Genomic DNA, 12,851 nt, shown 5'->3' on the forward strand with positions numbered 1-12,851 from the left:
AATCACATGGGTTACAGACTCCCCAGGGGAGGGGTGGAGGGAGGGAGAGAGGGGGAGAGGGACAGAGAGGGACAGAGAGAGAGAGAGAGAGAGGGACAGAGAGAGAGAGAGAGAGAGAAAGAGAGAGAGAGAGAGAGAGAGAGAGAGAGGGAAGGAGAGTGAGAGAGATCTCTGTCTCAGAGCCAAGCTAAGCTGCTTGGGTGATGCGCTCAGAACTTGAGAAAGAGAACAGTGAATAAGAAACACAAATCTCTTTGCTTTCTTGAGAGTGGGGGGTGGGTGTCTCAGGGGAATTACTTTGGGAATCTTAATGAATCTGGTCCTCTGAGGGTATTTATTTACACAGGGGTGATACTGAAAATATTAAGCATGTGGTAAGGCTGACTGACCATCAGAATGGATGCCAGCTCTACTGCCTGGAGGACCTGCTGTGCCAGGGGTTGCCTCTTTTTTTTGTTTTTTTTTGCGGTACGCGGGCCTCTCACTGTTGTGGTCTCTCCCGTTGTGGAGCACAGGCTCTGGACGCGCAGGCTCAGCGGCCATGGCTCACGGGCCCAGCTGCTCTGTGGCATGTGGGATCTTCCCAGACCGGGGCACGAACCCATGTCCCCTGCATCGGCAGGCGGATTCTCAACCACTGCGCCACCAGGGAAGCCCAGGGTTGCCTCTTTGGTTGCTAGATTTGGGGAGGTCTGGAGATCCTGGGGGAGGGGCCAGGACCCTGGGCAGTAGCTATTTATTATCTGGGACAGTACTTCCATATTTTAATAACTGTGATCACCAGCTGAGTTATCACCTCTGTTTAATCTAGGAACATCTTCGGGTCTCTCAGAATCTAACCCAGACCATTAGCCTGGTAGAGTGCCAGGTGTTTACTGGGTGGCACGCAGTGCAGACACGGATGGGATTCCCAAGGTGGCCGTGGGGGGCTCAGCCCGGAGAGGCCAAGCCACGTCTGAGCTCAGGCCAGTGGCCCTGGCAGAGCTGTCCCCATCTCCAAGAAAGCAAAGGGATGTCCCCACCCCAGGCAGGCAGGGCAGAGCAGCAACTCACAGCAGGCGGGTGGGGGGCAGCCCCTTGGGGTGAGTGTGGGGGAGAGAGGGTCATCCTCACGAGCACGGGCATCTCGTCGTCCGACATCGAGCTGGCTGGCTTGTCTCTGGCTGAGGGGGCGGCAGCGACGCTGTTGGCGAAGCCCTGAGAGCTCGGCTTGGGCGGGAGAAGCTTGACAGGGACAGACACGGGCATGACCATAGGCGTGAGGCTTTCCGCCTCGGGTGGGAGCTGCGGTGGCGGCGGAGGCGGAGGCGGCAGTGGCGGCTGAGGCGGAGGCGCCGGGGCCTTCTCTCCTTCCTCCTACACAGACAATAAAGGCTTTGATCCTGGGCTGAGAGCAGCTTTCATTGGGGGGGGATGCACTTTGCTCTTCCTGAAACGTTCCTGGACATCACGCGTGGGTGACAGAGAACTGCTGCAGGGTGGTTTCCTTCCTGCCAGCCTGAGTCCCTCGGCTCCAGTGATACCCGTCGGCAATGGACAAGGCACTTGATTTTCTACATTAAAAAATCCTGACCGTGTATCACTTGTATATTAAAACAAATAGTGAAGAAAAATTTTTGTGTGGCTGTCATTGCTTTTAAAGAAAAGGACATGGACTTAGAATCAGACCAAAAAAAAAACAAAAACACATAAGCTCTTGTGCAGGAACTTTTAATTCTATGGGCCTCAGTTTACTCATCTGTCAAATGGAGGAAAAGCTCTTTTAACTGGCATGGTCGGGAGACGGAGTGACCTGCGTCACATCAAAGTTTCTGGTGAACAGAGTTAATCCCATAGACTTAAATTAAGATTAACAGCATTCAAAGAATTGAGAAAGTTCTTTGAATTTTATTTTATTTTATTATTATTATTTTTGCGGTACACGGGCCTCTCACTGTTGTGGCCTCTCCCGTTGGCGGAGCACAGGCTCCGGACGCGCAGGCTCAGCGGCCATGGCTCACGGGCCCAGCCGCTCCGTGGCATGCGGGATCTTCCCGGACTGGGGCACGAACCCGTGTCCCCTGCATCGGCAGGCGGACTCTAAGCCACTGCACCACCAGGGAAGCCCTCTTTGAATTTTAATCTAACTCTAAAACTGCATGGGTAGTTCACCACAAGGCTATCCTACCTGGATAATCCTAAGGGCATTTAAAGGTCTTTGGACGCTAGAGTCTACCACTAGTGCCCTGGTGAACAGAAAATGCTGGCTGGGAGCCTGATGGTCACACTAGCTTTCCCTGGCCATTGACTATGGATCTGGAAGGCCCAAGGGACCCTGGTCTTGAGTACTTCAAGCAGCAGAAGTTGAAAACAATATTGCATCAACATGTTTTCTTTGCTGTCTTCTCCAGGAGCTGGAGAGGCTGGGATCCCCTGAAAGGATTTCTACCACCTCAGTTCTGGACTCTTGTTCATGAAGCCAGTGGAAGCGGAGACTGTGTGACCTGGCTGGCTCCCAGCGTCAAAGCTTGAGTACTTTCGTTAGGGAAGGACTATGCCTCCTCAGGTTCCCCGAGTGGGGCTCACATCACTCTCTGATGGTAGCAAAGCAAAGCAAGCAGCACATGGCCTGGGAAGGACTGGGGGCTGACTCCTGCTCACCTGTTTGAGGCTGGGGGAGGCCCTCATCCCCCCGTGGGACCGCATGTGGCCGTTCAGGGCAGGCAGACTCTTGAACTCCTTCAGGCAGATGGAGCATGTCAGCTTGGTCTTGGCATCAAACTGCTCCCCAAACACTCCTTTTGGTTGGCCACTGCTCAAGGGTAGGACCAAGTGGAGAGGACACACACATTGATGAAGGGAAACAGTGACTCATCACAAGACCTCACAGCCTACAATGAACCCATTTCATTCATCCAGAGCTCCCATGGCCATGGCCCTACTTGTATCACCCCAATTCCCTTCAGAGAACTAAGCCCAATTTGCAGATGGAAAACTGAGGCTCAAGAGTAGGAAAGGGCGTGCTCAAGATCGTGCAAGAGTTGAACCAAACGTCTTTCTTCATTCCAGGCCTTCAGGTGCTGGGTTTTTTCCCACCTCTGGCTTATGACCCTTCTAGAATCAGCTTCGGCTCTCCTCTTCCAGATGTCTTCCCTTAGACACATGGGTCTCAGTCTTCTGGTTCAGCCTCCAGGTTGCATGTCTTAGTTTGTAAGGCTCTGGCTAAGTCTTTATTTACCAAACCCATGAGGGGAGGAAACAAGACTGTACTATTCACTGGGGCATCCTCATAGCTTAGTTCCATGCCTAGCACACAGTAGGTACTAAATAAATACTCACTGAATGGACAGAGGGCAGAACATGGGCTTTGGAGTCCATCCCAGCATCCCTACTTTCTTTTTTTTTTTTTTTAACGTTTTTTTAAAAAAATTTTATTTATATATTTATATTTATTTGGTTGCACTGGGTCTTAGTTGCAGCAGGTGGGCTCCCTTAGTTGCAGCTCACAGACTCCTTAGTTGCAGCTCACCGGGTCCTCAGTTGCAGCACCTGGGCTCCTTAGTTGCAGCTCCAGGGCCCCTTAATTGCAGCAGGCAGGCTCCTTAGTTGTGGCTCGTGGGCTCCTTAGTTGTGGCCTGCATGTGGGATCTAGTTCCCTGACCAGGGATCGAACCCGGGCCCCCTGCATTGGGACCGTCATCCCTACTTTCTTGATGTGCAACCTTAAGCCCTCTGAGCCTCAGTTTTCTCATTTGTAAAATAATAATGATAATAATAGTTAACAATGGTTGAGTGCTTACTATGTGCTAGGCACATGGTAATCACACCAACCCTCATGGAGCTACTTTTATTACATATGATATAGAGTAATAATAAGCACTCAAAAACAGTAGCTGCTATTATTATTCTTATAAATTTCTTTGAGGAATTGACTTTGAATTTGGAAATGAATCATGAGACAATTTAGGGAAACCTTCCAGTCTCCCAAAATGCCAACAAGCCTCCATGCATCCATCCTACCTTGAGTCAGGGGACCCTGGCTGGGCTCTGCCATCAGGTAGGTGCATCTATTTTGAGCCATGCAGGACACCAGAAGAAAGAAGAAAAAAAACAAATGTGTTTCTGATGGGAGGAGTCCTTGAGCGGCGGGAACCCCAGGGCCTGCACACTTCTTTCCGCTCTCTGCCTCACGCTGACCGGGCTCGCAGATACGCACGCCCTTGCCCTTCTACACCTGAAGCTTCCAGACTTCTTTCCCCTGATGTTCCCTGGCTTGGGGCCACGCCCCCTCACGGAGCCCCACCAGCCACAAGCCCACCGGGACTCAATCCCCCACCTCCTTCCTTCCTGTTCTCCCTGTCCACCTACTCTGTACACAGACAGGCTCCATTCCCGAATGGAGGGCTGGACGACACAGCCTCACGCTGGGAGACCTCAGCTTTGGCCATGTCATCTTATTCTTATAGTCACAAAGTCTCTCAGTTACTATAGGCCTGAGTCTTAAACAAAACAGGGTCAAGGGAACTTTATGCCTGGTCTTCAACCTTCATCGGAGCCCTCTCTCCATCTACCCCAGTCCATTCAAGGTGCCCTCCTCCCCCGACCCTGTTGTCACTTGAGTGTAGCACTTGGGACACGCCAAGGCCTGAACGGTGTCCAGGACACAGTAGGCAGTTTCGTGATCAAATACATTTTGGAAATAATCAAGGGTTAATAACCGTCACCCTCAGGCTGAATCTGGCCTGCAGACATGGTTTGCTTGGCTGGACTGTTTTAAAAAATCCTAAGAATGTCATTAGATGGGACATCTGCTCTCTAGTCCACACAGTCCTTATTATCTCATACCAAGCTGTTTTGCTTTTTTTTTTTTTTTTTTTTGCGGTACGCAGGTCTCTCACTGTTGTGGCCTCTCCCATTGTGGAGCACAGGCTCCGGATGCGCAGGCTCAGTGGCCATGGCTCACGGGCCTAGCCGCTCCGCGGCATGTGGGATCTTCCCGGACCGGGGCATGAACCTGTGTCCCCTGCATCGGCAGGCGGACTCTCAACCACTGCGCCACCAGGGAAGCCCCGTTTTGCTTATTGACTTTACCTGCCTGGATCCTGTGGGCAGCTAAGGTTTTCACCTCTGCAACTACACAAGGTATCCCCTTGGGGAGATTTGCAGTGCACACGAGCATATTAAAGGCTCTGAGAAGTCCAGCAGCACTGCAACCTGTTTCACTTTAAGAAACCCCAAATTTGTTTATCCAGAGAACCCATTCCCCTCCTCCCAGCAATATCCATTCAACATTCTACACAACTCCTATTCTGGGCATTAGACTTTGAGAAATGCTATCATAATGTGGTCTCCCTCCCAAAGGGGGAACAATTTCATAGGAAATTCCCTAAGGATACAGACTTAAGGGGCAGCAGACACTGTGGTGGTCCCTGGGCACCTGATCAGGCCTTGACCATTACATGCATCATTCAGGACCTGATATGGTGAATTGGCCATCTCCTTAGTGAGATTGTAAACTCTATGGGCAAAGAACTGAGTCAAAATTGCTTTTGTATTCCACAGCGTCTGGTTAACGTTTGTGGAATAAATAAAGAACAGAAGTGTTGGAGGGGTTTGGAGAGCGGACTGGGCACTGCATAGACTCAGCTCTGGCTGGCCCATGGGCACACTGAGACACCAGGAGAAACAGCCACTGTGAGAATACCTGGGGCCACACGGCACTGGGAGATGGCTGCTGGTGCTGAGGCCCCATGTTGTTGAGGTGGATGCCACTGGGGGACAGGAGCGGCCGGTGGGGGAGTGCACTGCTGACCCGGTTCAGGTCCAAGCTTGCCGGGTCACCCATTCCTGTATCTGGAGGCCCCAGGTCCCCGTGGGAGCTCAGCATGGCCTGGGCCTGCCTGTCACTTGTATAAGTCTTGGGCTGACCGTCCTCAGGCTGCTGGTGCTGGGGCAGGTGGCTCTGCTGGTACATGGGGTGGCCATAGGGCTGCTGGGGCTCCTGGTAGTAGTACTGGGGCATGGAGCCCAGCTGAATCAGCTGGACAGCGTGCGCCTGCTCCGGGGTGTACTGGTGGGGGTCCCTGTGATAAGAAGGGGGCTGCAGGTGCATCTGTGACTGCCGCGACTCTGGCAAATGCTGCATCATGGGTGAGGACTGGTAATACTGAGGTATCTGCATCGAACCCTGCCGCTGCTGCAGCTGCTGGGGCTGCGCTGGGCAAATCTGCTGCTGCTGCTGCGGCTGCATTTCTTGCACTGACATCCGCGGCTGCCCGGCTTGCTGCTGTTGCTGCTGCGGGTAATACTGGTGCTGCTGCAGCTGCTGCATGTGCTGGGACAGCATCTGGGGGGCCTGCAGTGACTGTCCTCCCTGCACTGGCATCTGGGCCAGTGGCTGCTGGTAGTCATAATACGGATGCCCTTGGCTTGGGTGCGGCGCAACCTGAAGAGCTGGTTTGGACAGCCCGCCAGTGAAACCAGGGTGAGGCTGCTGGGGCACCTGCTGGTAGCGGGAAGAGAGAGCCGGTGCTGAGGGCTCCATGGGCTTCTGGGACAGCAACTGGCGGAGGGCGCTTTCAGGGGCTCCGTCCATCACCGCTGATTGGGTGTGCAGCACCTGGGCCATATTGTTGACCTGAATTCGCAGGTTTTGGTTGGCAAACACCTGGGTGAAAGAGTCTAGCTTGTGTAGGACACCGCTGGTGAGCTTCTGGGTCCGGATCTCGCTAGCCTGGGAATAGGTGTACTGGTAGCCATCGGTAGGCTCCGCCTGGGCTGGAGACCCCCACATCATGTTCGAGTTGGTCAGGTTGCCACGTAGCTGGACATGGTTTCCAGGCCCTGCATGGCCTGCCCACCCTCCCTGCCTTGAGGTGTCCACTTGGCCAAGCGTTTTGGAGCCAACAGGCAAGCCCAGACCATCCCGAGTGTCTTGAGGGAAGTGGGGGGAGATGGGTGATGCCTGAGGGGCATCCATTCCAGCCCCGGGGACTGTATTCCCATAGTTGTGGTTCAGCCCACCGTGGACGCCAAGTGGTGGCTGTTGGTAGAAAAGGTTCTCACCACCATGGGCCACGTGATTGGTCTTGTACAGTTGCTGATCCCCCATGGTGCCTGCCTTGATCGTGAATGTCCAGCCACAAAACCATAAAAAAAGATCGATGACACAAACCCGAAAGGACTGAAACCCTGAGAAGCAGAGAGAAAGTGTCCACACTACTCCACGGCTGACATGTCCATGACTGTGGCTGGAGCCAGGTGTTCCTGTTGGCCTCTACCACGCATATGCAGAGTGGGGGGTTTTACATCCTCACCCGGGCTGAGGTACGGACCAAACACCACCGTGGTGAAGAGATGCTGCTCACACCTGCAAGACAAGATGCAAAGGACAGGAAAGGATTTACTTGGATGTTTTGTAATGAGCAACTGTATCTACCACAGCCCATTATGGAAATAAACACAAAACAAGAGCCTGGATTAGAAATAGCCAGTTTCATACATGTCACTCCTTTACACTGATTCTGCAGATCCTGACCCCCATGTGAGATATGAACTCTCTTACTTTCAAGCCATTGCTCAATGGCTCATTAGTTCATTGATTCGTTAATTCATTGTTTTGCTCACTGATTAATTTATCCATTCTTCTGGAACCCTGCTATTGAAAGCCCAGCACTATTCTAGGTCCTGTAGGGGATATAAAGAAGCTTAAGACATTCATTAATCAATTCATCTGGTCAAAAAATACTTACTAGACATAGACATCTACTAAGTGTAAGGCACAAGGCTAGGAAATCATTAAGACATGGGCCATCTCTCAAGGAGCTTACAGTTAGAAAAGGCAGTTGGCCACATGAATAACTACAGTACAAGGAGGAAAGAGATGCATGTAATAAAAAGGTAAAAAATAGGGCTTCCCTGGTGTCGCAGTGGTTGAGAGTCTGCCTGCCAATGAAGGGGACATGGGTTCGTGCCCCGGTCTGGGAGGATCCCACATGCCGCGGAGCGGCTGGGCCCATGAGCCATGGCCACTGAGCCTGCGCATCCGGAGCCTTGTGCTCCGCAATGGGAGAGGCCACAACAGTGAGAGGCCCGCGTACCGCAAAAAAAAAAAAAGGTAAAAAATAACAGATAAGGAACTCATAGTCTGGAGAGCATATTTCTAGCAGAAGAACAGAAAAGGAGACAGTTTCAAGGAAAAGCAGCACACGTGTCAGTACACAGCTACCTGCCTCCTTGGGGTCCCTGCTCAGGGAAACATCTGTGCACAGTGCTGACCACCTGGTCGGAAGCCTATGATGTGGCCTGACTCAAAAAAATAGGCTGGGCCAATCAGATTCCCTCTCTTAGAAACATGAACTAGGAAATTTTGAGTGACTGGTCTAGTCTGATTTGAAGCCACACAGGTTCCTCTGTGAACTTCAAACTGGGATATGTCAACCCCTGGGAGTACACGAACTTTCCAAGCACTATACACACACATTCAAAGCTTTAAGAGAATCAATGTCCAGATCCTCAACTTCCATAAAAATCCTTTTCTAGAACTGATGGGTGACAGAATTGCAGGACCTTTGGTCCTGTCCAAAACATCCATAAGACATTGGGTCTGTAAGATATCTGGTCCACGTCAAAAGGTCCCTGAAATTTGGTCTTATCCAAAATGTCCATAAAGCATATTTGGTCCATGCCAAATGGTTTTGGACAGGACCAGATGTCTGCTAACCAGTGACAGAGGTGCAAGTTGTCCTTTTACACCTACTCTTTCACAACAGCCCTCCTCCTTTACAAAAGAAAGACAAACTTCTTACTCATTCCATCCCAAATCTTAACTGGGCTTATGCCCCAGGGATGACTCCCCCAGCCGCCACACGAGAGGGCACAGAACACTGAAAGTGAGCAACACTAATAAATAAGTAGTAAATCTTCTTTGCAAGCTGGATGGTTTCCAATTCTTTTTTTCATTAGGAAGCCCGAATAGAAGTAATTAAAATATAATTGTTAGTGATAGATCACTATGTGATTTTTTTGGTACATAACTCAGAAGCAGATCAAGAACTGAGTTGACCCTGCTTTAATAAAACTTGTATTTTTATCTATTAGTTTATGTGAATGAGGGTTTTTCAGTGTTTACATCTATATAAATGAAAAATGGAAATATAATCGATGCTGATCCTTGTCTCATATCTCATGCAACAAATAGTATTCTTCCGTGGATAAATAAAAAAAAACAGAAGAGATAACCCGGCACCAGCAAGATTCTATCTCTGGACCTGGGTGATAACTGCACGGGTGTGCTCACTCTGTATAATAACCTGAGCTGTACACTCAGACCTCATCACATACATGCACGTATGTTATACGTCAATAAAAAAATTACTTAGCCAAAACATGGAAACAAACTAAATGCCCATCAACAGAGGAATGGATAAAGAAGATGTGGTACACATATACAATGGAATACTACTCAGCCATAAAAAGCACAACATAATGCCATTTGCAGCAACATGGATACAACTAGAGATTATCATACTTAGTGAAGGAAGTCAGAAAGAGAAAGACAAACACCATATGATATCCCTTATATGTGGAATCTAAATATGGCACAAATGAACCTATCTACAAAACAGAAACAGACTCACAGACATAGAGATCAGACTTGTGGTTGCCAAGGGGGGAGGCGGGGAGAGAGAGGGATGGACTGGGAATTTGGGGTTGGTAGATCCAAACTATTACATTGAGAGTGGATAAACAGCAAGGTCCTACTGTATAGCCCAGGGAACTATATCCAATCTCCTGGGATAAACCATAATGGAAAAGAATATTTTTAAAAGAATGTATATGTGTTTAAAACAGTCACTGCTGTACAGCAGAGATTGGCAAAACACTGTAAATCAACTATACTTCAAACAAACAAACAAACAACCCAAAAAACTCCAAAAAGCAAACAAAAGAACAATGTATTTACATGAAAAAGAATTACTTTGAAAAGTCTCCAGCATCACCACCTAATGTACATTTTCAATGTAATTTTAGTTTTTATGTTTATTAATTATTTATCCAAATTAGAATATATTTTATGTTGTTTTGATTGCCTGCATACTATTAATAATCATAATTATACCTCAAACACGAAGAAAATTTTAGCATTTAGAACCTTCTGATTTCAGGAAATTTAAAAAGTTTGAACTTCATATGAAATTGTTACAGAGAAATGTGACAGGGAAACAAACGACAGAGTTTTAAGCACAAAAACATATTACACATATTACATTAGGGTAAAATTCAACAGGGGAAGTGAAACAGAGTAAAATTTCAAGGAGAAAAAGGAACACTGACTATTAACGAAGAGCGTGTTCATGCATTTTTAAAATGGATGATGGTGGGTGTCAAATTCCTATGGTGTTTAGATTCCACTGGATACATTTAAAACAGTGATGTAATCGTTTTACTTAAAAATCTCAATGTTTACAATGTCCTGGAAATTGCATCTTTGGCAGACATATAATAAAAAATGTAGATGTAAACTTAAAAATGTGTGAGAGGGTAAATGGTTTTACAAAATCCTTTTATGGGGGATTTTAAGCAGAAAGTTTGAAGACCACTGCAGTAGGCCCCCTCCAGCTGGGAGCAAGCCTGAGTACGTCTCTGTCCCTTTCAGAATGACAAGAGAAGGAGATGGACAAATTCAAGGTGGGGGGTTTGGTTTGGTGGAATGAATGCTGGAAGCAGTGGGATGGGACAAAGGTTGGCCAAAGATGGCTGGAGCAGATCCTGAAGGTGAAGTGATGCGGTGAGCCTTGAGGACTCCCAGTGACCACTCCCAGCTCAGAGGGTCTGAGCTCCTGATCAGCTGCCTACTCCACAGCTCCACTTTCAGGTTCAAAGCAAACTCATTATCATATCCCCCCAAATGAATGCTCCTCCAAAGTCTCGCCCTTGACTCTTCTCCCTCTCTTAACCAACCACCACAACCCAGCAATTTACTTCCTAACATTTTCTTAACTCCACCCATTTTTCTCTGGTTCCACTACTATCACCCTAGTCCAAGACACCATATCTACCTTCTGCACTCTTCCAACAGCCTTCTGATTGGTCTCCCTGATTTCAGTCTTGTTCATTCTCTAGACAGCAGCACCAGAATAAACTTTTCCAAACATAACTCTGCCCCCATCAACCCACTGTTTAAAACGCTTTCATGGCATCTTAGCAACCTTAGGTTAAAGACCAAAATCATTAACAAGGCCGACAGGGCTCCATGGGGTTTGTTCCCAGCCTCACGATGTACCCCTCTTCTCCTTGTTCTCCAACACCTCCCCATCCCCACCCCCAGCCACCGTGGTCTCTCAGTTCCTTGAACCTGCCAAGCTGCCTCCTACAACAGGACCTTTGCACATGCTGGTCCCCCAATTTGGAGAGCGTTCCCCTTCCCCACTCCAACTCCTCATCCAGCCAAGTCTTGGGCAACCTTCAGCTCTCAGCCCAAACTATACTTTCTTGGAACGTCTATCCTGACACCCACCCCCAAGGCTACATCAGGGTCATTTCTTTTATGTTCTCATAAAACCATATTTCTTTCCTTCAGACTACTCTTCCCAGCCTGTAATTGTATTTCCACCAGTGCAATTATTTGATTAACGATCTTTCTCTCATTAGGGCAGGGACCAAGTCTGTTTTGACCTATGATTCTATTCTCCAAATCTATCATAATTCCCAGTATATGGTAGGCCCTTTGATAAGAATTTGTTGGTGGAGTGGTAATATTGTTGAATGAAAGAATCGGTAAATGAAAAAAATAATAACGATCAAGTGTCCCAATGAATTGATATACAGAAAAAGATATTAAGTGTAGGTTGAGCAGATATTAAATTCTCATGAAGAATAGTTTGATTTTACCTGGATCCTGATGGACAAATAAGGTTTACAGAGGTGAGGGGACCAGGAAGGGTATTTCAGCTGAGGGAACAGCATGCACTAAGGCATGGAGTCAGGTGCAGGGGTCCATGCTGGGGACCATGTCCTTGTCAGGAGCTCACTGATGATCAGGCTGAATTTGTATGGTCAGGGATAATTGTGAGGCCTTAAAATGATGTCCAGCAGTGTTATCCTGTGGGTATTAGGCCAGGCTGCCTGGCTTAAACCTCGCCACTTAACCTTCCTCGAAAGCTTTGCACCAAGTCACTTCCCCCAGGAAGAATTACTTGCTGAAACTCATCAAACTCTGACCATGATCTGATTCTGTGCTCCTCCATCATGCCCCTGTGGGGGGAATGGAAGCTAGATGACTTTACTTCTGTTGACCTGTCTGCTTTGTTGTGTTCCCAAACTGCAGGGTAAGAGGGATTACTTTGTGTTCTGAGCTACAGGAATCTATTCTTTATTTGTTCATATTTTCAGAACTGGGAATGTAGTTTAGTTATAAAGAACCCTAGAAAGTAGGGAACCCTAGGAAGTCAGAGGGGAGCTCCCAAAGTATGGTTCCCAGGCCAGCAGCATATAACATCACCTGGGAACTTGTTGTAAATGCTGATTCTCGAGGCTCACCTAAACCCACTGAATCTTGGGGGTGGGGACCAGCAGTCTGTGTTTTAATGAGCCCTCCTGTTGAGTTTGATGCCCTCTCAAGTTGAAGGCTGCCTTAGAGGTCAACTCCCCACATTCAGAGGAACAAGTTGAGGCCCAGAGCTGTAACTACTGGACCTAGAACAGTACCTGACTCACAGTAGTAGGCAATCAAGAGTCATATACTCCTGCTCTGCCACAGAGAACGGACTTGAGGACACGGCGGGAGAGTGGGACGCCGGGACAAAGTGAGAGCAGCATCGATATACACTACCGAATGTAAAACAGCTAGTGGGAAGCAGCAGCACAGCACG

General features: G+C 48.5%; 1 protein-coding gene across 6 annotated transcripts in view; it reads right to left on the minus strand.

Annotated features, from left to right (window-relative positions):
- Nucleotides 1-7,090, minus strand: part of TRERF1 (transcriptional regulating factor 1) — a gene marked incomplete at its 5' end in the record, with an annotated part of 45,599 nt that extends 38,509 nt beyond the window's left edge. For 2 of the 6 annotated variants that reach the window (XM_079712943.1, XM_079712941.1), the window contains 4 exons: nucleotides 1,114-1,356; nucleotides 2,641-2,791; nucleotides 4,000-4,046; nucleotides 5,684-7,090. In XM_079712943.1, coding sequence (XP_079569069.1) covers nucleotides 1,114-1,356; nucleotides 2,641-2,791; nucleotides 4,000-4,046; nucleotides 5,684-7,090 — 1,848 coding nt within the window. Of the gene's footprint in view, nucleotides 1-1,053; nucleotides 1,357-2,640; nucleotides 2,795-3,999; nucleotides 4,047-5,683 lie in introns of all 6 variants that reach the window. The other 4 variants (XM_079712940.1, XM_079712942.1, XM_079712939.1 and 1 more) reach the window with 4 other exon arrangements.
- Nucleotides 7,091-12,851: the final 5,761 nt, after the last annotated feature.

The sequence above is a fragment of the Hyperoodon ampullatus genome (genome assembly GCF_949752795.1).
Source record: "Hyperoodon ampullatus genome assembly, chromosome: 10".
Taxonomy (NCBI): Eukaryota; Metazoa; Chordata; class Mammalia; order Artiodactyla; family Ziphiidae; genus Hyperoodon; species Hyperoodon ampullatus.